The 27,006-nt window shown below is 37.5% G+C and overlaps 1 protein-coding gene across 3 annotated transcripts in view; it reads left to right on the top strand.

Moving 5' to 3' along the window:
• The window catches only part of KPNA3 (karyopherin subunit alpha 3), a 45,465-nt gene extending 24,796 nt beyond the window's left edge, over positions 1-20,669 (top strand). For all 3 annotated transcript variants that reach the window (XM_053934434.1, XM_053934436.1, XM_053934435.1), the window contains exons 3-17: positions 1,013-1,102; positions 1,296-1,325; positions 1,412-1,464; positions 1,549-1,644; positions 3,708-3,793; positions 6,753-6,839; positions 7,243-7,412; positions 8,541-8,585; positions 11,109-11,240; positions 12,374-12,502; positions 14,156-14,260; positions 14,393-14,464; positions 14,576-14,738; positions 15,641-15,735; positions 18,103-20,669. In XM_053934434.1, coding sequence (XP_053790409.1) covers positions 1,013-1,102; positions 1,296-1,325; positions 1,412-1,464; positions 1,549-1,644; positions 3,708-3,793; positions 6,753-6,839; positions 7,243-7,412; positions 8,541-8,585; positions 11,109-11,240; positions 12,374-12,502; positions 14,156-14,260; positions 14,393-14,464; positions 14,576-14,738; positions 15,641-15,735; positions 18,103-18,201 — 1,452 coding nt within the window. In that variant the 3' untranslated portion in view covers positions 18,202-20,669. The remainder of the gene's footprint in view (positions 1-1,012; positions 1,103-1,295; positions 1,326-1,411; positions 1,465-1,548; positions 1,645-3,707; positions 3,794-6,752; positions 6,840-7,242; positions 7,413-8,540; positions 8,586-11,108; positions 11,241-12,373; positions 12,503-14,155; positions 14,261-14,392; positions 14,465-14,575; positions 14,739-15,640; positions 15,736-18,102) is intronic.
• The last annotated feature ends 6,337 nt before the right edge of the window (positions 20,670-27,006 follow it).

Below are 27,006 nucleotides of genomic sequence, written 5' to 3' on the forward strand. Positions count from 1 at the left end.
GTTTAGAGGCTTTTTTAGATATTACAAACCAGGTGTGGTATAATAAAATTTCTTCAAGGAGTGCTGTGGTTATCAGATAATTGGAGACTGAAGAGCCTGCCTTTCCTTGGTAGTATACTAGATTTCTTCTAGATGTTAGAGCTAGCTCTTACTCTTTTTCAACATTTTGCATCATTAAATAATTAAATCTTAATTAACTTACAAAAAAAACCAAAACCAAACATAAAAAGGTGTTCAGATATATATGTACTGCATCATCCTCCATTGCCCCTTCTGTCTTTGTACCTCCAGACATACCAAACAAAACATAAAGTCTAAAATTTAGAAGAGACCATTTCATGGTTTTGGTGTAATACTTTTAATAAATTTTAAATTTGTAAAAAAAGTGTAAACAATTGATGATTTGTTTTCTTTCTTTTTAAATTACTGTTTTATGTCTTCAAATTCATTAAATTAGGAATGTTAAAATTAAATGTTAAATGGGTATTTTACCACTGAAAAGATAATTTTATTCTTTTGTAATTCCTTAAAGGAACTAAGACGAGAAGGTGTCTTGTTTTTTGTCAGAAATTAGGCTAACAGCATGAGTAGGAAATACTGCAAGTGCCAGTGTGCATGGAGCATGCTACTTTACACAGAAAATGCAAATAGATGTGACCAGGGAGCTTCAAAACAGGTTTAGCTGAAAAATAATCTTATTTTGAAAAAGAATTTCTGTGTGGCTAAATGTTAATATCATGCAGAGCTATGAGTATTGTGGATGCCTGTTAGAAAACTGATCCCCAGACTGTGAGTTTTAATTAATTCAAATGTCATGGATTGTTGTAGATCTGTCTGATTAGCAAGCTGCCAGATTATTACAGCTAAAATACTGCAAATTCTATTTGCAGTTACAAATGCCTTTAAAAATGGCAACCTTATCTATACTTAAATGTTGAAAGGGTCCATTGTGCATCACCACCCTGTACTAATAAGCATTAAAAGTGGCTTTATTTTTGTCATTTCTTTACAGAACAAAAGAGATGAGCATCTTTTGAAAAAAAGGAATGTTCCTCAAGAGGAAAGCTTAGAAGATTCTGATGTTGATGCTGACTTCAAAGCAGTAAGTTCCTTGATTCTGGAATTATTTTTAAAACTTTGGTGATGTCTCTAAACAATATATTTTGTTATCTTGCAGTTCTTTGAAAGTAAATTTATGAACTGATACACTGTTAAAATAAGTTTTCTTGTATTAAATGTTTAAGAAGGTTATAATTTATCAGCAAAATTACTAAAACTTTTTTTTTCTTTTCAAGCAAAATGTAACACTAGAAGCTATACTGCAGGTATGTTACATTTAACTTTTTTTAACTAGAAGGGTGTGTTCTGTGCATTTTTAATTTTTACCGTGTTTTTAATTTTTTTTTTTTAGAATGCCACAAGTGACAACCCAGTGATCCAACTGAGTGCTGTCCAAGCTGCAAGGTAAAAATAAATAAAGATACAGAAACATAATGTATACACATTTTTTGTTATAAAAGTTACTTACTTTTACTTTCCATTTCACAGAAAACTCCTATCCAGTGACAGAAATCCACCTATTGATGACTTAATAAAATCTGGAATTTTACCAATTCTGGTAAAATGCCTAGAAAGGGATGATAAGTAAGTATTCTTTTAAAAATCTTCACTGTTGCTGGAAATTTGCATTAGAAAGAAAATAATTATTTGAAACAAAACTGAGGATTCCACCACCATATAATCTGACACAGTGGATCACATTCCATGATGGTAAATCACAAATTCTCCAGGAATATTTACTCTGCCACTGAAATATCATTTAATTTTTTTAGAGCATGTTTGAGCATATCCAGCTAATGGATAAAACCTTACTACATGTCTCACTGGTTTTGAATATTTCAGCCTTTTACCAGCTTTTTTTAAGAAATCTGCACAGACTTGTTGTGTATATTTCCATGAAGGCAGAGAACATTGTCGGGTTGTGAACACGGTTTTTTTTCAGAATACATTTGTCTTTTCCATTAAGATTATTAGCTGAAGTTTCTGGTTTCTTCTCACTGTAAGATGTGTTTCCTTCTGGCTCTCTCTTATGTGATGGTAGAACACGGTGAGCATGCTCTCTGAGTCTTTATTGGAAAACAAAGAGCTTCAGTAAAGAACATAGGGAACACTGAGCATATAGCTGCAAGCATTTAATGACATGTAAGAAACAAAACACACCATATTCAACAAATCTTGAGCCCCTGATTCAGATAGATAGGGATTTACACAATTGAGGTAAATATTTTAGCCTGTCTTTGATCTCAGGCAGATATTAATGTATTTCAAGTATTTCCATTTTCAATGTTATTTCTGCAGCTATGAGAGCTAGGAACTTCAAAAATATGTAGTGGTATTTTTGGTATATTGTGATAGCTGCAAAACTATGAACTGCAAGTAGGGTTTTTTCCTAGCTTGTTTAACAAAACAGTGGCTTAGAAGGCAGCTGACAATAACATTCAAATCAGGAAAGAATTTTAAAATCGGTCATGAACGCTTGTCTGCTCTAGAAGTAGATGGTTCATTGCTTTGAAAATTCTTTCAAATTTGAATCTTTTGCTAGTTTTTGTTTGATTTACCCTTGTAAATGTTTACTAAGTCTTTCAAAATTGAACTCAACGGTTTTTTTAAGCAGTCCTTTTAATTGTGATTGCTATATAATATTTAGCAGAGTTCAACTCTGAAAAGACTTTGCATAACAAATCATTAAAGCTGTTGTTCATGTTATACTTGAAAGCTTAACATGAGAGAAAGAAAAAAGGGACTAACCTAAAACTAGAGTTATAATACACTTGATCCTCAAATTTAAAGGTTCATAGGTAGCTGCTGACAGGTGTGATTTGTTTTTATCTCCTGTTTAATTATTTTGCAATCCCGTCGCCAATAAAACCTCAAATTGCTTTAGAAATTAATACACAAAAAAGTTTAAAAGAAGCAGGTACTTACAACTATGTATAAAACATGACTGATAAAGATACAAAACCCATGGAAATGAAACAGTCACCTAACAGTAAATATTCTCTGTTCTTCCTAAATCCAGACACTTATAGTGGTGTTAATGACCATGGGCTGTAAACTCTTTTGTAGCTTGTAGAACTCTTAACTTTTAGTATTTGCTTGAACAGCAGTTTTCATGCAAACTGTTTTACTAAACTGCTGTTGGCATAGACAACAGTTGAAGACATCTTGGAGATGTTCTCCCAGGTTTCATGACATTTGCAACTAATTTTATCTGTATTTAGACAGGTGTGATACTGTCTTTTCTTACTGATTCTAGATATTTCACCTGTCAGTGATGGTGCAGAAAAATGTCTGTGTCCAAGTATACCAGCTTGCACTTGATCTGGAATGTAATGTTGGAAGAATCAAGTTTAACTGGTTGTTTGGTTGGCTTTTTTTTTTGTTACTAATATTAATTCAGAGTGATGGATGGTCACAGAAGGTGACCGTCATTTACAGAAGGTCACAGAATGCAAGATCTCTTTTTTCTTACAGCTTTTCCCCTGAAAAGTGCAGGCTTAGATGTTGGAGTTTTTTAAATTTTAGCCCAGTGGTACTGCCTAAATGTAGAGTATTTCTTATGGATATGGCTAGCAATATTGAAATGAACCATAAAATAGTCTTCAGATCATGTTTCAACTTAGTAGTATAAAATTCTTTCATTACAGTCCTTCATTACAATTTGAAGCTGCATGGGCATTGACTAACATAGCATCAGGCACTTCTGCACAGACTCAAGCTGTTGTACAGTCGAGTAAGTATTACAGCTTTGGTTTTTTTTGGGGGAGGAGGCAGTGGGGGTGGATATTGTGGGAAAAAGAAAGTATTTGGATAACGACTGCCATTTCTTATCAATACCGTTAAAGTAATAAATACATGCTTGTCCTAAAGATTTAGCGAAGATTTCTGAAAGATTTCTACATTTGCTCTTAAACATAAATCTGCTTGTTACTAACAATTGATGTTAAGGATTCCAGACAGGGTTTCCCATAAAGAAGATAGAGAATGACAGATGATACAATAACTATCACAAAAATCTAAGTTCTTTCTCGTTCTTGGTTTGATTTCTGAAATCATGTACCATTAATTGCTCTGTGGCTAACACGTAAGTTAGGAATTAATTCTTTCTGCCTCAAAGGTGTGTTCATAAATCTTATTAAAGTTGTTAAATACATACAGTTATGTAAGGTTGCACATTAAATACATTGTTAAGAAAATTACCATCCTTTCCTTGTCTGTATGATTCATATCTCCTGTACACACAAGTTTGTTGAGCTGCTTTCATTTCTTGTTTAACCAGACCGTGAGAAAGGAAAGAAACTCTAAAGTCAAATGAAGCTGAATTAATCAAATAATGTTTTCATCATTATATCTGTCGCTTTTATGGATCATCATACTTATCTTAAAACAATCACCGTTATGCTAAATACAATATGTTGTCATTAAACAGTAGATTATAGATAAGCAAATATATAATAAGCTGTCTTGACTTACTCATATTCTCATTTTTATATGGGAAAATTATGACTTAGTTATTTGAATCTTTTTTTTAGTGTATGAACCTGCATTTCAAATTAAAATGCTGATTTGTATGTTTTCATGGCTAATAAAATAACTGAATAATTATTAGATTCTGTATATTTAAGATATTGGATTATGATGATGATTATTATTATTATTATCCAAAATAATATTTAGATAAAATGAGCTTTGGATAAAAATCCAAAGGCTTTAAAACAAAAAAAAAAAATTAATATCTTGACTTTGTTTCAAAAACTTCTGATGTGATTTGGGCACCTCTGTTTTTAGATTGCTTTTTTGGTGTCTAAGTACCTTTGAAAATCTACTCCCAAGTTTTTTCTTCTTTCTCAACTTGTTCATTGGTTAGTCATTGTTTTCTTTCTTTTTTGTGTCACACAATGTAGTCCTGTTTGAATGAAGTGAACAGAAAGGATGTTTATAGTATTAGCTTTGCAGGAAAAAATCTGGAAAAAATCTCAAAGTAAAAATTAAAAGTGGAATAAAAGTATGTATAGCACAACTAAAAGCATTATTGTTACCTGAACAATTACTAGAAGTTCAAGCTGGGACATGTTTCTCCCAAAATCTGTTTAGTTAATGCTTGAAAAGAAGAAAATGTGCTAAATGACTTCAGAGAATCAAAAAGCATTTTACTCATGAAGAGAAAACGGATGAAGTTTAGCCCAGTCATGCTGCTTTGACTGGGAGATGACCAAGGGAAAACAGTCTCCCTGCTCTTCTCCCTTTAGATAAGAAAGGGTTTGAGGAAACAAAGCAATAGACCCTTGCAGCTACAGAAGAGGCTGATGCAGCCTTAATACAAAAGAAGGCAGCCTCCTGCAATCAGAAGGGACAGATGGTACTTGGAAGGTCCAGCAAAAGAGAAGTACTAAATGCACAGAATAGCTCTTGGCAGGAGCCAGTTTGGAGCAGGAATAATTAATTTTTTGAGAGTGGTAGGTCAGTTAACCTCACCTCATGCTCTCTCAGGTTGTCCTCCTGCCTGAGTGCTCTTATGAAATAACTTCATTCCTGGTTTTGAAAGCATACCAGGATTGCAGTGTAATATAAACTACATAGTTGACCCTCTTCTCCAAAAAATGTTGAATGCATGTATGGCTGAATTGTAATCTCAGTAATTGCTGAGAAGGAAACTAAAATATTCCACTTGAGCTAATGGAAGTGGGATGATTTTATTACAATAGTGAGTGTTCTTAAGCAACAGTGTGTTGCTGTCCCTGCTTATCATTTATAGGCAGTGGCTGAATCACTCCTTTGGGGTGGGGAAGGAATTTTATGCTGTCTTTGTTCTTCATAGCTCTGTATTTTCCAGGACAATACATCTGAGTTTTTTTGGCTTATTATCACTTTACATTATCAACACAATATTGATTCAGAGTTGCTCACAAACTGTGTTGTACTTTTAAAAAAATTGTGAAGCTATTTCTGCAAGAAAAATACTCTTTAATAGTATATATAACAGTATATAAAAGTATATAGTTTATTCAGACTATAGGATTACTATGATCATATATAGATTTTTAAAATTGCTGCAAGAGTTACTGTCTTTCAAACAGTATGGGTTGTCTGAAGGAAAACAGTGCATGGGCATAGTAGTGGGATAGTTCCTTAGCTCTATCAAATATATTTAATTCCAGAGAGAATGATATCTAAAATAAGTACCACTTCCTTAATTTGGAATGTTGCTGGCATTATATAAGAGCAAATTAAAACGTGTCTTGGGACTGGCAGATGGATGTAAATCTTCACTGCATATGGAAACTAACTATAGCCATCTCTTGGGAGGAAGCTATTTTCTTAAAGTCAGGACATGAAGCATGTTTGCACAAGAAGGCATGTCATTCTGCTTGGTATGTGTTGTGATCTGAGATAACTGGAAAATCTGAATTACTGGGACGTGAAATCTCACGCCTGCATACTTGAGGGTCTACCTATCATTTTGAGAAATAGGGGGAAATGTTTAAATGTGGGGCACCGATGATTAATAATTCTGTTCTCAAGTCTATTTTTCCCTTCTCTAGATATATATAGAAATGTCCAACTCAGGTTTTGTGCACCCTTCATAATAGAAACATTTATAAGGCATGGTGGAGAATGTGTTTTGTGTAAATCAGTGAACATGCTGCTCATATACCAAGATCCAGCATTAAACAAATCTTTGCATTCTGCAGATGCAGTACCCCTCTTCTTGAGACTACTTCATTCACCACACCAGAATGTTTGTGAGCAAGCTGTCTGGGCTCTCGGAAATATTATAGGTAACTTGTTGTTTTAATGATTTGAATTCAGGGAACGTTTCATTTTAGAACTTGACTTTTTGAACATTGGCATTATCATAAGAGACTATGTTTCCTCTGAATTCTGTGTCTTGATACAGTTTTTTTAAAGTGTATAATATGGCCAGAATTACATATGTACCTCCTCTTTTTTTTCTAAATAATATTATCACTTGCTATGCAAAGTATTAACAGGATAAATTTTGTGTTTCCTAAAATATGCATACATAATTTTATGTATGTATATTGAATTAAATATGACCTTTTAGTAGTAGACTATTGGTGAGGAAACATAGAATTTCAGTATCCCAACATGTCATTGCATACATTTCAAGATTTTCCATTTTTAATGTAATTTCTTTTGCAACAATTTTCATTTCTGTAGGTGATGGTCCTCAGTGTAGAGATTATGTCATATCACTGGGAGTTGTCAAACCTCTTCTGTCCTTCATCAATCCCTCCATTCCCATCACCTTCCTTCGGAACGTCACATGGGTCATTGTAAATCTCTGCAGGAATAAGGACCCCCCACCGCCTATGGAGACAGTTCAGGAGGTAAATAAAGAATTATGAGACAGATAATGTTTTATTCTCTGGGCTGGAGGCCAAATGTTTTACATTGTCATACTATGAATTTTTGCATGTTTTTTGTCGCTGCACATGTGTTGTGCCACTCTATCATATGTTAGATGAAATAATTTGACCAATTTGATGGTTCTTGCTACAGCTGTAATAAAGATATTTGTAACGTCTGAAACTGAGTTAAGACTAAAGTGATGAGCTATACAACAAAATAATTAAAACACTAGAAACATTAAAATACTCAGCATTACATGTTTTCAATAAAAAAAAATAAAAGCTACAATGTGATTTTGTACGTAGAAGAATTCAGATGTGATTATTTTCAGCAAGAGGAAGTGTAAGTAAACTGTGGTATGTAGTGTGGTTTGTGTTTCGAGTCTGTGTGCACATGCAGTCAATGACAAGTCCCAGCCTGAGCAGAAATCCTGAAAATCCTTTTAAACTGGTGAACCAAGCAGTTTCATAGCATCAGCACAGTTAGTAAAATGGAGCTATTTGACTAGAATTGTAATTCTAAGTAAAGTTCTTGATTTTAAGATAAATTCAAAAGTGTAGGTACAGTTTTTGAAGCCATGTGAAGTATGTTACTGTTAACAGCTAAACCTTTATGAAATTTTAAAAATGAAGCAGAGAAACAGGGAAACTTTTGCAAGTAATGCTTTACAAAATAAAACACTCTGTTCAAAGCAGTTTTATCACAGCCCAGTTTTATATTTTCTCCATTTGTGATTATAAAAAAATTAAACTTTAATCCAAGAGGTTAATATATTGATATTAGGCTAATAATTTTTATTGTGTGTGATAATAAAGCTTTTAAAGTAGCAGCATGGTATCTTATCTCTGTTATTTGCTTGTTTTCCCTCAAAATACAGTCTACATTCTGTGTCTGGAATCTCGTACTGTCTCATATTTACACAAAATTGAAATACAGATAATACAGATATTTTTATACATACTTTGAAGGAATGACCAGCTGCTGGGAAGTGTGTGATTACAATATGCTAAAGCAGACTAAAGCTAAGTTTTGTGATTGCAATACTTGGATTCATAATTTTACCACCAATGTTGTTCTACTGTAATGACTGATTAACTTCTTTTCAGATTTTGCCGGCATTGTGTGTTCTCATTTACCATACAGATATAAACGTAAGTAATTTCTAAAGTTTTAGATATTTAGATTCTTTGTTTTCTCTAGAAAGATAATGCTGCAGGATTTTGTTAGAGTAGTAAATTTGGGTTTGTGTGTTAATTTATGTATAATTAAGTCATAAATGCATAATTAAATATGTGATTGTAGCCATTCAGAGCATGAAAAAGAAACTGCAAATACCATTTCTGAAATACCTTTTGTAGAAGATGGCATTTTTTATCCTGTACATTTGAAATAGCTTTAAAAGATCCTATCTTGAATTGAGCACTAGAAAATTAAAGTGTCAGCTTTACCATCAGCTGCACTTTAATTCTGCCCCAGTTTATAGTTTTGCATAGATATGTAATATGTGTAAAAAAATTACATGTAATTCTGTATATCAGTCCAGTAAAATATTGTGATCATAAGGGTAAACCTGGCTTCTGTAACCTGTTGGGTGCCTGACTTTGCAACGTTTAATTCAAGAAATCGCATATGAAAATATATTTAAACAAACAACAATAAACTATTGTTTTGTGGCACCTTTGACAACCTTCAATTTTTTAATACTAAACCATCAGTACTTCCCACATTCCTGAATCATGAGTTCACCTGTGTTTTTCCAAGTAATGTCTTAGGGAGTAGATTTACCTCATGAAGCCTTATACATTGGGACTTCAGAAAAAGATGTGTGTAAGTGAGGGATATTGAGCTGTTTTTCTCCTCCTTCTATCAGTACTTTGTAATCCCTGTAGTGATCCTTTAGTTTAGGGAAGAAGGAATTGAACCCTTGTGTTGGGTTTGGGGATAAAATAAAGCCTGAGATCAGTGGGACTGTCATTTGTTAGTTCAACACTGTAGTAGCAGTGTTTCTGCTGCTTTTTTAATGGTGAAGTGGGCTTGTCTCCACAAAATATTTGTACAGTTTAAGCTGGGATTTTGCCAGAGTTTTCCCAGTGTAATGTGAGTGGGAGACAGCACATGGTGACTTTTCAATGAGTAATTCGGACAAAGCTGAACGGAATTCATTGCAAAACCAAATACTCTTCTAACCTGTAGGCGCTTTTTCTCTGCAAAATTTTAAAGCTTTTTGCAAGCAATGATTGTATGAGAGCTTATTGATGTAGGTATGAGACTGTGATGCCAGGTTTTGACTGATCTCAATTAGGGTGTCTGTCATTTTGATCCTGAGAGTCAGGTGCTAGTTTGGAGGTACCAGTCTGGTCCCAGCCTCTCCATACTGGAGCAGCAAACCTATCTTTGGAGATGAGTCAGTGATGCAGGTAGGTCAGCCCACAGTCCTGTGAGCGCTTCTGGCGGCTGCTGCTCTCGTCACCAGCAGAGCTGTGGGGCAGCAAACTGGTGAGGCACCATCTCTCACTGCTTCTGCTGCCATAGTGGCTCCACTGCAGCACGTTCTGCTGTCCCTGCGGCACAGGAGGTGAGGGCAGCAGCAGGCTGTGGCAGGAAAGCCTTTGGGCTGTGCTGGCTGGCATCCGGAGCTGGGTGGCTGCAGCCTGTGGGTCAGGGCTGTAAAGTCCTTCCTGCGTTCTAGTACTGCAGTATTCAGCTGTTCTCATAACTGGAAATTTTAAATGGCTATCTGTTTTAAAAGTAGGCTAGATTTAGGTATCTCAACAGATTATGTCCTTAGTGGGGTCCAGACTTCTTTTCCTGCAGTTCCTAACATCATCTCTATGTGATGTGATATCCCTCTCTGCTGGCTTTGTTTCTGCTTCAGGTACTACCTTTCAATGACTAACTTTTGTACCTGTCTATTTTTGAAGGCTTTCTAATTATCCTTATCAAGTAATCAGTGATTTTTTTTTTTCTTTTAAGATTCTCAGATGGCCCTGCATGATAGGCATTTCTCTGTGGGTTTTGCTTTGCTTGAACACTTCAACAGTTGCCACATTACAATAGTTGCCAGTCCTTAAGTTGGTATAAGAACTCCTTTCCTTTGCTGTGTTTTTTATTCTTAATATGAAGGCAGGAAAAGGCATATAACCAGACTTGTTTGCAGTTTCACTTCAGAACTGCACTATGGATCAGAAATGCGAAGGTGTCAGATGGATTAGAGACTTAAGGGAATTTATGTATTCCATAATCATAAGATAGCACATTTAACAAATTACAGCTATGCTAAGGAAGCTGTATTGGTATTTTCTGCAGCACATCTACTTACCTGAGTTGGTTGTCTATATTGGAAATGCAAATTAAGCCCAACAGTTTACCTTTGTGAAATGATATATGCTGTCACTTTATGCACCAAATTGTGGTATTAATTGAAAAGGAAATTGAGAGGACATACAGAAATTACTCTGATGGAACAAATGGCCCTGGTTTTCATACTTGTGCATGATAATCTAACATATTACTGATTAGGTCTCATCACAATAATGTTTAAGTTTTTCCTATAACTAAATTGCATGTTTTCCCCTCTCCACCCCCAGATAAGTAGAATGTTGTTCACTAAATTAAGCCTTCATTATATGAATTTTTCTGTTCAACGTGTAAACCATGTTCTCTCCAATTTGTAGATTCTTGTGGACACTGTTTGGGCTTTGTCCTACTTAACAGATGGTGGAAATGAACAGATACAAATGGTGATTGATTCGGGAGTTGTACCTTTTCTAGTTCCCCTTTTGAGTCATCAGGAGGTTAAAGTTCAAGTAAGTCTGATTCAGTTCTGTTTGAATAGTCCTTTGTATGCTGTTTACTAAAAAAAAATGTGCCTTACAGTATTTATTAGTGGAGTTAGTGAGATGAACATTTATGGCTACGTTTTGTGCAGGTAAAACTGAAGAAAAAATATTACCCACACTGGGGAAAAACATATTAAAAAGAAAGAAAACTCAAGCAAAACAGTACTAACACAGTTTTAAGTAGTGACAGGTTAAACATTAACTTCTGTTATGTGATTACCAGGGATGCCTTCCTTTTGTAGTCCTAAAATATTTAATGACAGCAGATTTTATGTTTTCCAGAATTCAAGTAATATTCACTCTTTCTGGTGCTGCATACATGGTTGTGCATGTTCTATCTAGTTCATGGAAATCAATATTTTGGAACCTTTAGAGTATGGAAATATTTGCAAATGCTGGGTCCTTTTAGTATAGTAAATTTCTAATTAGCTGTTAATTGGGCTTACTTGATTAATTTTAAAGACAATATGAAACTAAAAGCTAGATAATGTGTACTGGGGTTTTTATGGCCCATCTGCTGTAATACGGAGCTTTTCTGTGTATCTGTGCATTTGACATGTTTGTTTAGTTTGCACGCTGGATGAGATTTGGCTGTCTTGAAATTTGTCAGACTAGTTCACTTGATGAAAGAAGTCTCTCCAGTATTCTGTCACTTGTAAAGCATTTTCTGACCAGTACATAAAGATGTAAAGTCCATTTCTGAAATCACCTGAGACTCAGTAAGTAGTTGTGAGGTTTTGAATGCCGTAGTGGGGAGCTGAATGGAGAAGTGAGCAGACATAGAGATAAAAGCAGACATAAAAGCTGTTGTTGGAATTTTAACACAGATCAGGTACATGATGAATTAATCTTCTAAGGTTTTAATATTATTGTAATTTCTAATCTTTGCGCTTTCTGAGTTGAGCTGCAGTGCATTTATTCTGTGATGTGCTGTGTTTTTTGATTCCATTTTTCTGATGTAGCTCAGAGGATGAAGTGCTAAATTGTATTTTGCAATGTGTTTTTATACAGAGATATCTTAAAATGCTCTTTGTTATAGTGTAAGTAACAGCAATGTCTTTAACATGCAATTTTTTTTCCTTCCCACTTTGGATATTCAGACAGCAGCACTGAGAGCAGTAGGCAACATAGTAACTGGTACAGATGAGCAGACACAAGTTGTTCTCAATTGTGATGTTTTGTCTTATTTCCCACATCTCCTGACGCATCCAAAAGAGAAGATAAACAAGGTATGATTTGCTTCTTCCTAACTTAGTATTTTTTAAAAAAAATATAACAGTAGCCTGTGGAATGTTACAGAAGAATTTCCTACAGCTGTTATTTCCGGCATGTGAGCAACTTTATATAAAGATACAGCCTTTGAGGCTGGTGCTTAATTAGGACTGAAACCAAACAGCCATAGTGAGTCTCCATGCATTGGTGTTGATGCCTAGTGCTTTCTGGGAGGACTGAAGGGTTTTGCTTTGGAGTGAGATACTTTTTGTTTGCAAAGTGAGTAACTGGCTAACTTCGGTTACTGTTTTTCATAATTTTAGTTGAGTCCAGTGAGTTGCATAAGACTGATCCAGCTTTCCCACTTCACCTTTTCATAATGAAGTTTCTTCACTTGTTCATCTTCACCTTCAAGGAAGAAGGATGTATCACTGTTCTTTCCTGAAAATTGTCTCTGCAATCTCCTTCCTTTTGGCAGAAATAATTTCACTGCTGCAAGGATTGGGTGGAACAGGGAGATGAAAATGATCAGTGCCTCATTTTCCAGAGCTGTATTTCATGTTATTTGGGTTTTTTTAGTCATTGTGCCATCTTCCATTGCAGAGATGGTCTGGCAGAGGAGAAGGCTTTTTTATTTAGATTATGTAATTCCCCCATATAGTGTATCATTGAGGAGAAATCTATTTGTGAGGAATCTCTGTTTCTTCAGGCCCTGTCAGCTGTAAAGATCTCTGAAGAAGTTATCTTTGACAGTCAAACTGATGTAATTTATTTTTGCCTGCCCTCTTAACTCTTACAAAAGAGTGATGAAGAGCTCTTTTGAAGGCCAAGGAATTATTTTTGTACAAAAAAAAAAAAAAAGATGTCCAGAAATGCTTTGAGTTTTGTTTCAAGTTTATATTGTGAGAGGCAAATAGTAACAAAAGCAAGATACGAGTCCCTAAAATAGGAGAAACCTATTTGTTCCTGCAGACCTTCATAATTGCCTACTTGCCACATCTTTTACTTAAGATTGGAGCTTTTTTAAGATGTTCTGAATTGTCATGACAAATATCCCCCTTTGTAACTGGGAATTTATAACTGCCATGAGATAGGTGGTAGCTATGTAGATGAACCTCCTGAAGGAGTAACTTCTGAGCAAAGTCAAAGGGCAGAATATCATGTGTGATACTTGAATGAGATTTGTGGACACCACTTCATGTTACACAAAGAAAATGGAAATGGTCTTTCTTTTATCATAGCAGAAAGGTACTACTGAGCTGTCAGTAGTAGGATTACAGGACAAGTCCTTTTTTTTCTGATGCTTTACCAGTTTTTCCTATTTTGCTCATAAAATTGATTGAAAGTTTAAAGCCTGTCTGTGACTCCAGCAGTGCAAAGTGGATATAAGGCTTACATCAGTATTACTCCTGATGTATGGAGACAATCCTTGTGTGAGAGAGAATCTGGCCCTGTGAATCAAGCATATTAATTTTACATTGATTCCCTGTTGTCTTTCGTAGTGCAATAAAAGTTTGTGTGCTAGAAGTGCTAAGGAGGAGGAGGCCTGTTTAGTAATTGCTCATCGTATGATTTTAGGTTTTGAGGTGGTCAGGTTTGGTTGAGTTCTTTTTTTCATCTGCTGACTAGTTTTTGAAAGTGCTTTGCTTTTTTGCTTTATTCCATTATAGGAAGCAGTTTGGTTCCTTTCCAATATCACAGCAGGAAACCAGCAACAAGTTCAGGCTGTAATAGATGCTGGGCTAATCCCCATGATCATACACCAGCTGGCTAAGGTCAGTCAAGCTATCAGCTATGCAAGTTGTCATCCTCTTTTTATAAATCTGACATGAGGAGTTTGTGATTTTTAATAAGTTTGACAGATGTTTCCATGCTGATTTTAATGAGCTATTAATTTTATTTTTCAGGGGGACTTCGGGACACAAAAGGAAGCTGCTTGGGCAATTAGCAATTTGACAATAAGTGGGAGAAAAGATCAGGTATGTGTAGCGGGATTTCAAGCTGTCACTAAAATGTTGCATATGCAGTCATTTATGTAAGAAGCATAATGTTGAAAGCATTTTTTTGTTTGTTTGTTTTTAATTATTTAGGTTGAATACCTTGTTCAACAAAATGTAATCCCACCGTTCTGCAATCTACTGTCAGTAAAGGATTCTCAAGTGGTGCAGGTGGTGCTGGATGGCCTGAAAAACATCCTGATAATGGCTGGTGATGAGGCTAGCACAATAGCTGAAATTATAGAAGAGTGCGGAGGTAAGAGCTTACTAGGCTTTTAAAAAATTTAATTGGCTGGATGTTATTCTGTCTTCCCCTTGCTGCTGTTGATTTTTACTGTAGTGTTATTTAACATGGGCTATTTGAGTAAACAAGGGAGACTTCTTAATGAGAGATGTTACCTTTTTTTTTCTGTTTATTTCAGTTTGGAGATGGCTGTGTAGAGGCAATTGTTGAGGGAGCTTTCTGTAGCATAGGTATTTTTTACGTTTCAATGAGAATTGTAGTTCTTTTCATTTGATAATTGCACATACTTTGTCCTGTGGTAAAACACACAATTCTTGCTCTAGTTCATTGCCTTGGAAGCAGTTATAGGATCATAATTTCATTACAGAGCAAAGCAGGATGAAGAGTCTTTTCAATATCACAATCCAAGTTGTAATGTATGCTAATTAATGTATTATAATAAAGAGATACTAGAGGACATAATGCACTGGAAGCTTTTCCCTTGTGTTATTATATATCCATTTTGGAAATGGGATTAGTTTTTAGCTGCTTTGTCACTTTGCTATTTTAAACTTACAGGCAACACACAAATGTAGCCACTTCTTTTTGGGGTTACACAGAAAGCACAACGACTAACCCAAAAATTACGTAGTAGACAGAAGTTTTAAAAAATAAAGAGTTTTATCTAAACGAAGACAAGACTCCACAATCCATTGTTCATAAAATGGCATGTTCTCTGGCATATAGAGTTCACAAACTACTTCTCTTTCCTCTTGGAGACAAAGATAACTGCTGTGTAGATCATATTTTCAAACTGAGCTACATCTTTTCTAGCATGTTTCAGTAGTAATGTTTAATTTTTTTTCTTATTTTTTTAAGTAGTCAGTAACTCTGGCTTAATCTTACAAAACTCTTTTCCATTTTCTTTTATTCAGGATTAGAGAAAATTGAAGCCTTGCAACAGCACGAGAATGAAGACATTTATAAACTAGCATTTGAAATTATAGATCAATATTTCTCTGGTGATGATGTAAGTATGCTAAAGATGGAAAAGTATATGCATTGTGCTCTTAGCTTATTAAGTACATTGTCTCTGTTCCTCAGGTCCAGTGGTCATGAACATACATTATCTCCAAAGTCAGTTTTCCTGATCCTTGTTCAGTAGAGTTTCCCTCAATTTAAAGTCTTTGAAGAGTTTCTCAATACCAGGACTTTTCTTCAGCAAAATCTAGAGGACTACTCTAGTTTTGCCTAACAAATGCTCACTTAATGTTGTCAGATTGATGTGTAATTACTTGTGATTAGAATCTGAACAGTTCTCTGGCTCTCCTTTTTATTTTCTCTCCTTTTTCTTTTGTCATACATCAGTCTTTGAAAGGGGCAGTGGATCCTTACTTTCAGATAAATTCTTGTATTTCAATTCTGTATTTGCTCACTCTGGATTCTGCAGTGAAAAGAGTCATCAAAACTATTAACACTTTCTGTAGCTGTTTGATCTAGACCATCCAATATTTTGTTGCACCCAGGTTAGGTATTTTGATGCTCTGATTCTAGCTCCTCCTGCTAGTGGCTGCTTGTGAGTTCCTGAGGAGCACTTCAACATGCAGTTCAAAGACAAATCGAAGACAAATTACCTTTTCTAGGCTTTCCAGGGTGTCTGTAGTTCTACAGCCTAGTAGAACTATGTTTTCAGTTCTTCTCTTAAATTGAACTCTCTAAATGCCAGCTCTAACTTCAGGACTCAGTAATTTTCAATTCATGGGTCCATCATGTGATTGGGAAGTTAGTTACCAGAGGTTAAGATAAGTGAAAAGTTAAGGTGAAAAGTTCCCTATGCCCGTGATTCTGTGAGCAGTGTCTTAAGAGTCTTCATAGAGACTCTAAAACTTTTCTGTCTAACTGAAGAGCACAGTCAGGTTGATGTGGTTGGAAAAATATCCCTGTTGAGGTTAGTACTTGCTTTTGTGCATTTACTTTTTACATTAACACAATTTAATCTATACCTGATGGGCTGAGTATGCCTGCTTTACTCAAGAGCAGGACTTTCTTTCAGATTATTATATTGTTACTATGTTTTCTGGAGCTTCTGAAACTCAAAATTGTAAGAATTCCATAATTGCTCCAGGGAGACAAGAGATTGGTTATGGTAGCCTGACTGGCAGTGTTATGATGGACTGTCCAGGAGTGTTCTTGCCTTCTGTCACTTCAGGATCTTCTGTATTCTCATGAGATGTTGCTGGCTGCTTGATGTCCATTCATTGCGAATCCCGTCTGTTCCGTTGCTGAACCCTGTAAAGTGCACAGCCTGTACTTTAGGACCAGCACTAACAGCTTCCTGACTTCAGTTTTTTATGTTAAAGGCAGGTGATCTTAGGTGGGGTTACTTTGTAGTATCCCTGCAGAAGGCAGAAGTGCTAATTTATCAAAACAAAAGCATTTTGCGAAACATTCTGAAACCAGACTCAGTCATCATGTGGGCATGATGTGCAGATTGTTGTGGTCACAAAAGGCCTCAGTCTCTTCCCCCTGCTTTAGATAGTGTCACCCAAAGTAAAGAGAAAGATGAGTCAGTTCTGATGTGTGCACTACTGCAAGGCCAGGTCTCAGAAAGCTGTTCAGACCCCTCACACAAGGGCTCTTTCCTGCTTCAGAATGACATATGATCTCAAATGAGGCTCAGAGAACAGTGCAGCTGGTGATTTGCAGGAGAACGGGTAGGGTTTGAAGTGGTGCATTTTGTTGTTTACTGACCATGTTATTTGCTATTCCTTGAGGCTGTAAATATCAAATTCTAAAAGCTCTGAGGAAGCTGGATGATGTTGGCTGCTGATTCCTTTCACTCTGTATCCATAGAGCAATGAAGTACTGTCGATGTAAAACCAAATTCAAATTGTGCTTATGCGACCTATATAAAACTGTGCTTAAATGAGTTCTAAATCCTTCAGATTTTGATAGGAGATACTAAGAAGTCTTTTAAGCTTTATATAAGTATTTCTATCAGCTGCTGATGAAAATATATTTTCATGTTGAAAGAAAATGGGAGAAAGTACAAAACTAATTTTGGAATCCACAACTAGTGATTAGCCAAGTCCAGAAGTACTAAAAATTGGCACTGAAAATTAAACTGCACAGCTAAAATAGCAACTGCTTTGACCAAACAGCAACACTGTCCCTAACCATAACAATTTTCTGTTTCCCTAATGGTATTAGAACAGAGTTGATGTGTTGTTCTTTTTAAATATATTTGGGGAATTTAATTGGAAAAATGGATCTAATTTTACTGCGATAATATTAAAAAAAAAAAAAAGAAAACATGAACATTTGTGAATTTCTTCTCTGTGTACCCAATCATGCAGGAAATCAGCTTCTCATGTGTTTCTGCTGTTGTGTTTTGTAGATCGATGAAGACCCCAGTCTCATTCCTGAAGCCACTCAAGGAGGTACTTACAACTTCGACCCAACGGCCAACCTTCAAACAAAAGAATTTAATTTTTAAGTTCAAAAAAAGTGCAGCTTCTCTTGTCCCACACCAGTACGAAGCACCACCAGATGGCTACCAAGTGAAGAAACAAAAGGCTCCAAGACACACATGCCTCTTCGTTTTGATGCTTCTAAAGCAAGCCATGTATTGGTCACTTTGCAGTTGCCAAACATCACTATCACATGGACTGTAAATGCATATGCATGATCTCTTAAACTGTTTCAGAATTCTTTTTAACAGTCCCATCTACCTTTTTTTGCCTTTTTCCTGGTGCCACATGCTGATGACCGCAACCTGCAGTTTTGTTAAGAATATTCCATAGTGGTGGCACACTGGCTTTCCACGGAAAAGTAGCTTCTTTGGAAAAATGGTGCACTGTGGATCAAGACACTTTGGTATGATGCATACATTTTGGAAGACTTTACAGGGGCCCAGTTTGCTCTGAGCCTTCACCATCATCCTCCACAAACATATTTTCATAAACTTTATGTGGAAGAATAGATTCAAAAATGCAAGCCAAATGAGTTTCATTGGTGAAACTGAAATAAAAGTAACTTATAGAAACACAACACTTGGCAATTGATTAAACACTTCAGTTTAAAACAAACAAAAAAAACTACTTCAGCTATCAATAATTGATGTGTGTTCATTAACTGCCTCAGAAACCAGGGTTGGAGAATGAACTGTAGATTTGGACTGGTAAAGCTTTTGCCATTATACCTAATTTTTGAGAACAGCGAGCCCTATTTGACCACTCACTTCAGCCTGTGTGTTCCTGCTGTTTTGAAGTAATCAAATGCTGTGCATGGTATTTTACCTGAGCTACAACCTGTTATGGACTTGAACTCTGTTTAAGCTGAAAGCAAGAGTCCCAGACTGTAGAAAAAAAATTCTGTCCAAAAATGTATTAGTTAAAAAGAATCTTGCTTTCAACTTTCAGTAGTCAATATCTTCTGTTTTAAATTGATAATTGGATATGGTTGATTTATATTGGGTTTAAACTGTGGAGCTTTCATGTTTACTGTAATTTAGTCTTAAACTATTTTTTACTTAGTAACCAGTGCTTATGATGATGTGGTTGGCAACAAACCAGCAACTACTTAGAAGCGTCATAAAAGCTTCATTCTTGGAGTATTGGAAGAATAATTCACAAGTTAGTCTCAAATCTTATTCATGTGATTAAAAACATACAAACTGGTTGATATGTGAGGCTGTATCGAAGCTGCCATTACTCAGCATAAACCTGATGTGCAGCGCACATTAAATAACTTTCTCTAAGGTATGTGAAGTCATTGCTTTTGGAAGATCGCCTGACCCAGTCACTTTCAAAGGGATTTTGGTATTGCTGGGGCGAAGATCGGTAATTTTGAAATTCTGTAAGCTATCACACAAACTGGTTTTGTTGCTCTTGTTTACTGGGTGTAATTTCCCAATGCATTGATGTGAAGGGATAGAAAAATCTAAACTAATTTAGTTATTGGATGTGGGTTGTATTTACTGTGATGAAGATAAGGACAGATGCCATCAGAGCTTTGTGGATCAGCTGTTTTTCCACTGATGAACAACACATAGCAGGTGTGCATTCATTAAATATATATCTGCCAAGGTGGAGCCACTTTAAAGAGTGAGTTGTCTTGTATCTCAGCTGGATACAAGTGTATGTTTAAACTGCAAGATTTTTACTTGCTAGATAATCTGTTTTAATATAGTGGTTTGGCCTCTGATTATTTATAGGTTTTATAAATTTTAGAATCAATTTCTCTTTAAGGTGGCTCAGATTTTTCAACTCTTGTGCACATAAAATTGAGTTGAAGTTCATTGTGCCTTTTTTCTTTTCCCAGAAGTTGAGTTGAAGCTTCATATGGTAACTGCATCCTATTCACACACTATAGTCTAAAATCTTGAAACTGTGTGGTGTTCGCTAAAAAACTAAACAATAAAAAGTCAAAGTTAGGTAAGGTCACAAAGTTTTTGTGAAATTAGAGTTCCAGCAGATGTTATTGTGAACAAATATTTCTCCCCTTCTAATTCAGTCTAGTCTCCTGAACGCCATATAGACTGATGTATACCCAATTCAGCCTACACTCACTGTTGTTCTAGAGATTACATTCAAATTGATGCTGAAACAACAGTTTTCCTCTACTGTCAAGATTTGATCATTTTCTTGCACTCAATGCATTACAATAAAAGTGAACATCAGAGAACTGGGTAAGGCAGGTCAAAGTGCTTGCTCAGTTCCTTCTGCTGTGACCTTATCAGCTTTTGATTGGGATTGCACCATTTCATAGTTAATAAAGGAAACAAAGTATATTGCTGCACTTTTACGTTTTCAAAACAGTGTTTTAAATTGCATTGTTTTTATTATTTTTTTAAACTATCAGTTAAAATAGACTAAAACGTTCTTTCAAAGAGGCATCTAAATGTGTTCCTAATTTTGTATATGGGCTTAGGTTTTGTAACCAATAAAAAGCTGCTATCAAATACTATAAAACATTCAAGAACTTATTTTGAAGGTTATGGAACTGCGTAGTCTTCATGGATCGATTTAGGGGTTTTTGTCTTTGACTAGATATTAGTTAGCAGAACTCCGCATCAAAGTTTGAAGTATGTTACAAGTATGAATAAAGTAAGCTAATGCAGTCATCTCTGAAACTTTGGATACGGAGTTTTATACTTTGTATGGAGATGTTTCCCAAGTGTGTACAGGGGGCTGTGGTAAGTGGGCTGCAGCTGTTCCATGTAATTATTGTAATAGTGACTTCTGTTCAAAGGCTTGAAGGTGGACCAAGAGTGTCAAGGAACTTCCACAGTCGTCTTCTACCTCCAGAAACATCCTTTGAGGCTCTTGGTGCAAGGCTGATTGCTGATTCATTGTTAATTTAAACTCAGAATGCTGCACAAGGGAGGCCAACTCCTGCCCAGTGTGGGTTGGGAGGGAGTGTGCACCAAAACTGGCCTTGGGCTGGACAGCCCTTCAGCCAGTATCCCTCCCCCTGGCACAAGTGACCCTATTGGGCTGCTACTTGGGAGCAACTTGGAAGTGTCAGAGACTTACATTGTCCAGCAGCCTCCTAATTAATACAGTCCTGCTTTAGTTACAGGACAGCACCAGTGGAAGGAGACCACTTGAACTGTTTGAAAGGTGCCTGTGACTGCAGCTGTGGCTTTACCATCTTTTCTCTGTCTCAGTTGGCTGAGCCACCTGGAGAAACCCCCATCTCCACGGGTGGGAGATAGCGATGAGCTTCCAGTGCTGCATTTAAGTCTTTACAAATGTTTGTTCATGGGGATATAAAGGACAAATATTTCATAAGGCCCTAATTCCTATTTCCAAAAGCTGTTTAATCCTTTGGTTCCTTCAGCTTTCAGTTGACAAACTGAACTGTGTTGGGTTTTTGCAACCTGATAATCATCCTCTAGATCCTACCTGAAAGACTTGAAAAACACTACATTGGAATAAGTAATCCATTATTTTAAGACATGTCTTATTTAGAAAGAGTAAAATGTAGATGATATCTTAATGATCCCCATACTTGTAGAAGTACAGACACTTCCATTTTGTTTGCTTGATCTGCTAAACAGAGAAATGAGTAAGAAGAGCCATCGACAGGCAGACATTTAATTGATTTTTTTTTAAATCTCAGTGTGCTCAGTGATAGTTGAGGCCCACTTTGTTATTTTCCTCTTCTCTAATGCCCTCTAGATTCTGAATGTCATTCAAACTAGTCCTTTCCACCAAATGCAGTGTGTTGTGTTCCTTCCTATTTTGTTGCATAAAAAGTATTCCTTTTTGTGGCATAATTATGCTTCTATTCAAACATATGTAGGACAACAAATTATGCCAAGCCATTAGGATGCCCTTTGCAGGAAGAAAAGGATAAAAACCCGATCAGTAGAAAACTGTGGGCTCCAGGAGGCAAAGCCTTGGGAGATTTTGCTGCAGGGGTTTGTTATGATTGTCACTGTCACCTTGACCGCAGCATGAGCTGGAGCTGCCTGAGATGCACAGGTCTGTTTCAGATTGGGACGTTACTTGGGGCTGCTCAGGAAAACTGCCTCGAGTCAAGATGCAGAGTTTGGAGCTAGAGCAACTTTCTGCTTCCCAGATCCTGGTTTGTGTGTGCATCATCCTGCCACAGAAATGGTAATGGGCAGGTCTGCTCCGTGCTGCTGGCTTGGCCTGGAGCTCTCCAGCTGCTGCTGCAGGCACACGAGCAGCTTTGTGTTCAAATGTACTCATGATACAGCTTTCTTGACCAGCATCCCAGTTTGTAAAGGAACCTAAAAGCTGATTTTTTTCCAACCTTAGTTGTAAGGTTTTAACGTTGGAGAGATTGCAACCTTGTGTATCACAACTAAGAATGTGAAGATGATTTCTTTGTTTTAAAATGAAGGTTGGAGCCTTTAGGCCTTTGCCTTCATCTGTAGCAGTAGAATAGGTGAATGTCACCACACACCCTCAGAGGAAGAATGGCAAGTTCTGTGAAGGATTTAGATACCCTGCAGGGAGGCTCTTCCCTGGATGCGGTGGGGGAGCTGTGGGAGGAAGTTGGTTGTCCATTTGCTCCATACACTAAATAGGCTCCAGGGACACACAAAGGTGTGGAACATGGATTAACCATCCTCTTTAATAAATAGGGTCCTGTGGAAAACTGGTGGTTGGATTTTTTTAATGTGCTGAAATGAAGTGTAAGGGAGCTCATGTCTGCACCTGCTATTTGCAGACTGATCATCTTTAGTAGCTTTATTTTCTTGTTTTTAACCCTAATTCATGGAGCCAGATGATCACCCATACAAAATTGTACATGAAGAGGGAGGATGAAATTGAAATATTTTGCCAGTGGGCTTCAGCAAGTTCAGTTCTAGGTTTGTGCAGAGAGATGCTCAAGGGAAGCTGCAGCTCTTGCCCTGAGATTAGACTCATCACTGTTCTATCTGTTTGATGCAGTTCACAGCTAGTTTCCCCTGCATTTTGTACTTTTATATCCCGGGAGAGCTCCCTGAAATCTGCATACTGCCTGCATCTTATAACATTGAAAATAAGGGATAAATTCCTTCTGTTCTTGCCATGATGATCCCAGCTTGCAGGAGGTCTGGCCCAGTAATTATAAGAGTGTTTATTTGACATTGGTTCTCTAGGGGTGGTTTGCCTGGTCATAGGTTTTGTCTTGTTAAGCACAGCAGCACATAAATCTCAGGAGGTGATGGGTGTAGAGGGAGCATCAGGACTTGTCAAATTCTAATGTTTTAAATCACATAGGTAGAAAAATATGTTGCTTTTTCAAAAGAAAAGTGCTCTTTCCGATCTCTCAGTCACTGCCTTTACCAGTTTAGAACAAATATTAAAAATTTTAGAAAAAAAGAGGCTAAAGCCCCCACCTTTTTAATGTGTGTTTGTTTCAATTGCTGCTAAAATGTTGCATCTCACATGGAAAAATTTCTGTCCAAAGGGCTCATTTGTGAACACTTACAGGGAGCTGGATGTGCTGGATACTTAGCAATAATACTTCCAGCTCTGTAATCTCAGTCTCAAATTCTCAAATTTCAGGGCTCTTGGCTGAAATATTTAACCCTTTGGTGAGAAAAGGGCCCAGTCCAAGGGGAATAATTAACAAGGTGGCACCTTGCTCCTGCAGCCAGCAGCAGTGTGTTCCTTTCTCCGTGCCATCGAACTGCTGGGGTTTTATGCAACCTCATTGTCAGCAGCATAGAGCCAAGAGTTTGAACTGAGTTTTGTGTGGTTATTGTTATCCAGGGTGGTGTTTTTATGTGAACTCAACCAGAGGTCTGTTCTTGAAATATTAATAACTGATGGAAAAGGAAAAAATCACTTCTTGTAAAGGTCACCATTTTCTCTGTATGTGATATTTTAGTCAACATCTAAACTGAATTTTTCCAGGAGTTTTACTCACCTCAGTTGTGTATTAGTTTAAATTTAATAGAAGAAAGACTTGTCCCCTAAAGATGGGAAAGGAAATTTGCAAATGTGAGTCCTGCATGCTTAGAAATGGAAGTTTACTGAGGTCCATGTTTTTTCTTGATGTAACATGGGGGCTGCTTCTCCTGCTTCCAGTTGCAAAAACATAAAATGTATTCCTCAGGGCCTTTCTTTGCTGTTACCACAGTCCCAGTCACCTACTCCAAGAGAAGCACTGCAAGCACTAAAGTGTTTCCACTGAAGACTTTGGGGCTCTCTTCTCCCCCCTTGGAAATAATCAGACAACAGGGTGCTGAACTGCTTCCATATTCCTTCCAGCCTAAGATTGTGTGAGAGCTAAAAGCGGTGGTGGAGAAGCAAAAGCTCCTTGTGAGGTGGTGTCAGTGCCAGCTGCAGGCTCCGTGCCTGGGGACTGACTGCCCAAGTCTGGCTGTCCCCCTCCATTACACCAGAGAAAGTTGGTGTGGACATAATTGGCTCCTTACTCAGTGTGTAGTTGCTCAGGGTTATAAAGGAGATGGCTGGAATTGAACCACTGACTTGAGGCTGCCTAGCTTTTGTTTTGCAGCTGAAATTTCCTGCATTGTCCCTGGTTTTTAGGGTTTGGGTATTTGTTTTGGTGTGGGTTTTCTGTTTGTTTGTTTGGGGTTTTTTTAACTGCTGTATTATTTATATTGATATTCTATCATGGGTACAACCTGCAGTCTCAAAACTCACAGCAGGCATGTCATCTAAAGCTCTTTCCTGGGGCATTACCTTCAAGAAAATGGCAAGAAGATCCATTAACTTCCAGCACCAAAGAGACTGAAATAATTCGATGAGGATGCATCTCCTGGGAGGAAGATGGCAGAGACTGAGATGCTCCTGCGTGGCCGTGGACCGGGCGGTCACATTTCCACAGGCTGCTGCTCCAAGTGACAGGCAAGAGCAGGGGGAGCCAGGGCCAGCCCTGAGGGCACAGGAAGGCACAGCCTGTCAAAAGCCATTCTGTGGCATTTTCAGCCTCTCTCTCTCTGGTCGAGGCCCTCATCTTTCCCAGAGAATTAATCCTCTAAGGATATGTTTTCAGCGATTTTTCTGCCTCCAGCAGCACATGAACTCCTATGCAGCAGTGGAGGTGGCCAATGGGGTCTTCAGCTCTGCCGGGGAGGGTACAATAAAGTCATTTGTACCTCTGCTGATGGTGCTGGGGAACAGATAGCAATGTGAGTGTTTTTGTGGTGTGGAAGAAAGGTAGGGTGCAGAAAAGAACAACAAAATTATAGAGTCTGGATTTTTTATTTAAGATAGAGTGGCATCTCATTTAAGTAAATCACGAGTGCTTCTTCTCAGGGTGCAAATACAGGAAAATAAAGGTCTCTCCAAGGGGGAAAGCCTGGGGAAACCAAGGGGTTAAATCAGCACTTTCCTGCCAGGCTAAGGTGCCTGTATCACCCGAAGGCCTGTGGTTGCCTGCAGCCATCTCCAGCAGGACATGTCCCCCACCCTCCCAGTCATTCCCAGGCATGGTCTTTGCAGAGCTACTTTTTCTCAGAAGCACGGTGAACATCATGCCCATTCTTCCCAGGGCAGTTCTGGAGACTCAGGATTATTTTCCATGTTTGCAGTCCAAAATCTGCTCTTCCTGGCTGAGCTTCCCTTGCTTTGCTAGTGATGAGTGCACCCCATCATGCAGAAATGGAGCATCCTCAGGAATGATCTATCATGTTTTGCCTCTGTAATGGCCTTCCCCAAGGAACAGGGAGAAGCTACTTCTCCATCCTTGTGCAAGCTCCACCCTGAGGCACGTTGTGCAGACACCTTACTGCTGAACCCCTGCTCCAGCCCTGTACTGGAGCAAATGGGAGCCCAAACCTCACATCTCTGAAAATACTGCCTGTATTGAAGGGTGGGCTTTTAGCACTGGTCTTCATTTACACCATTATTAAACATAAGGACTACTGTTAGGTGCTGTCAAAAGCCAGAAAATCATGAGGTGTAAATTTTGTGTCATTATAAGTAGAACAGATTGTGTCCTGATCCTCCAGGAAATGAGGGCCACAACTCTCCTCCCAGCTGGTATATTTCTTCCCCAGGAAACCCTCAGTTTAGTCTTTCCAAAGTCCTTTCCCACCATTATCAAACCTCACATGGTTTGCTAATGTGACTCTGTTGTCTCTCTGCAGAAACCAGTAGCTTTGTAACCCTACCACTGTTTGATTCAAAAGCAAATATTTCTCTTATGCCCAAAGCAAAGTGTTGCTGCAGAGCCACTGTTCACCAAGCAGGGCTTTTTTTTTTCTGCAAGTGGTTGTGGCCTGTTGGAAAAAAAAAAAAAAAAAACCCTCATTGCCACATCCAAATGTGTTTAGCCAGCACAAGCCAAAAAAAAACCTAAAAAAAATCTGAGGTGTAAGGGAGAATTAAAGAACAGTTTGTCAGCTCTAGGAGCTCCAAGGAGATTGTTTCTCACAGCAATTAGCAGACAAGACATTGATGGTGCTGGTCTGGCTTAAAGCATTAGAACTTTGGAGAACCCTGGCTGGGTTGGAGCAGAGGTCTGTACTTCTGCTCGGGCCACAGAGAGGCAGGTGGAGCACAGGCAGATGGGGACACACTTGTCAGGTCTGGGTCACAGCAGTTGGTTAAATGATCTTTTTTTTTTCCTTTTGGCAGGAATTTTATGCAAGTCACACTGTGTGAAGTATGAGATGTGGGGATGATGCACTCCTGGCTATGGATGCATTGCTGAGTTCCTAACCCAAATCCCAGCCTTCACCTGGCATTTTTAATAATATCCAGATGGCAGGCTCAGGGCTTCGACTCAAGCAAATGCATCATGAAAAAAATCCAGTGTGGGAAAGCTTAGATGAAGGCCACTTAATGAACCCTTTGAAGCCTGT

Source organism: Vidua chalybeata, chromosome 2 (genome assembly GCF_026979565.1).
Source record: "Vidua chalybeata isolate OUT-0048 chromosome 2, bVidCha1 merged haplotype, whole genome shotgun sequence".
Lineage (NCBI taxonomy): Eukaryota > Metazoa > Chordata > Aves > Passeriformes > Viduidae > Vidua > Vidua chalybeata.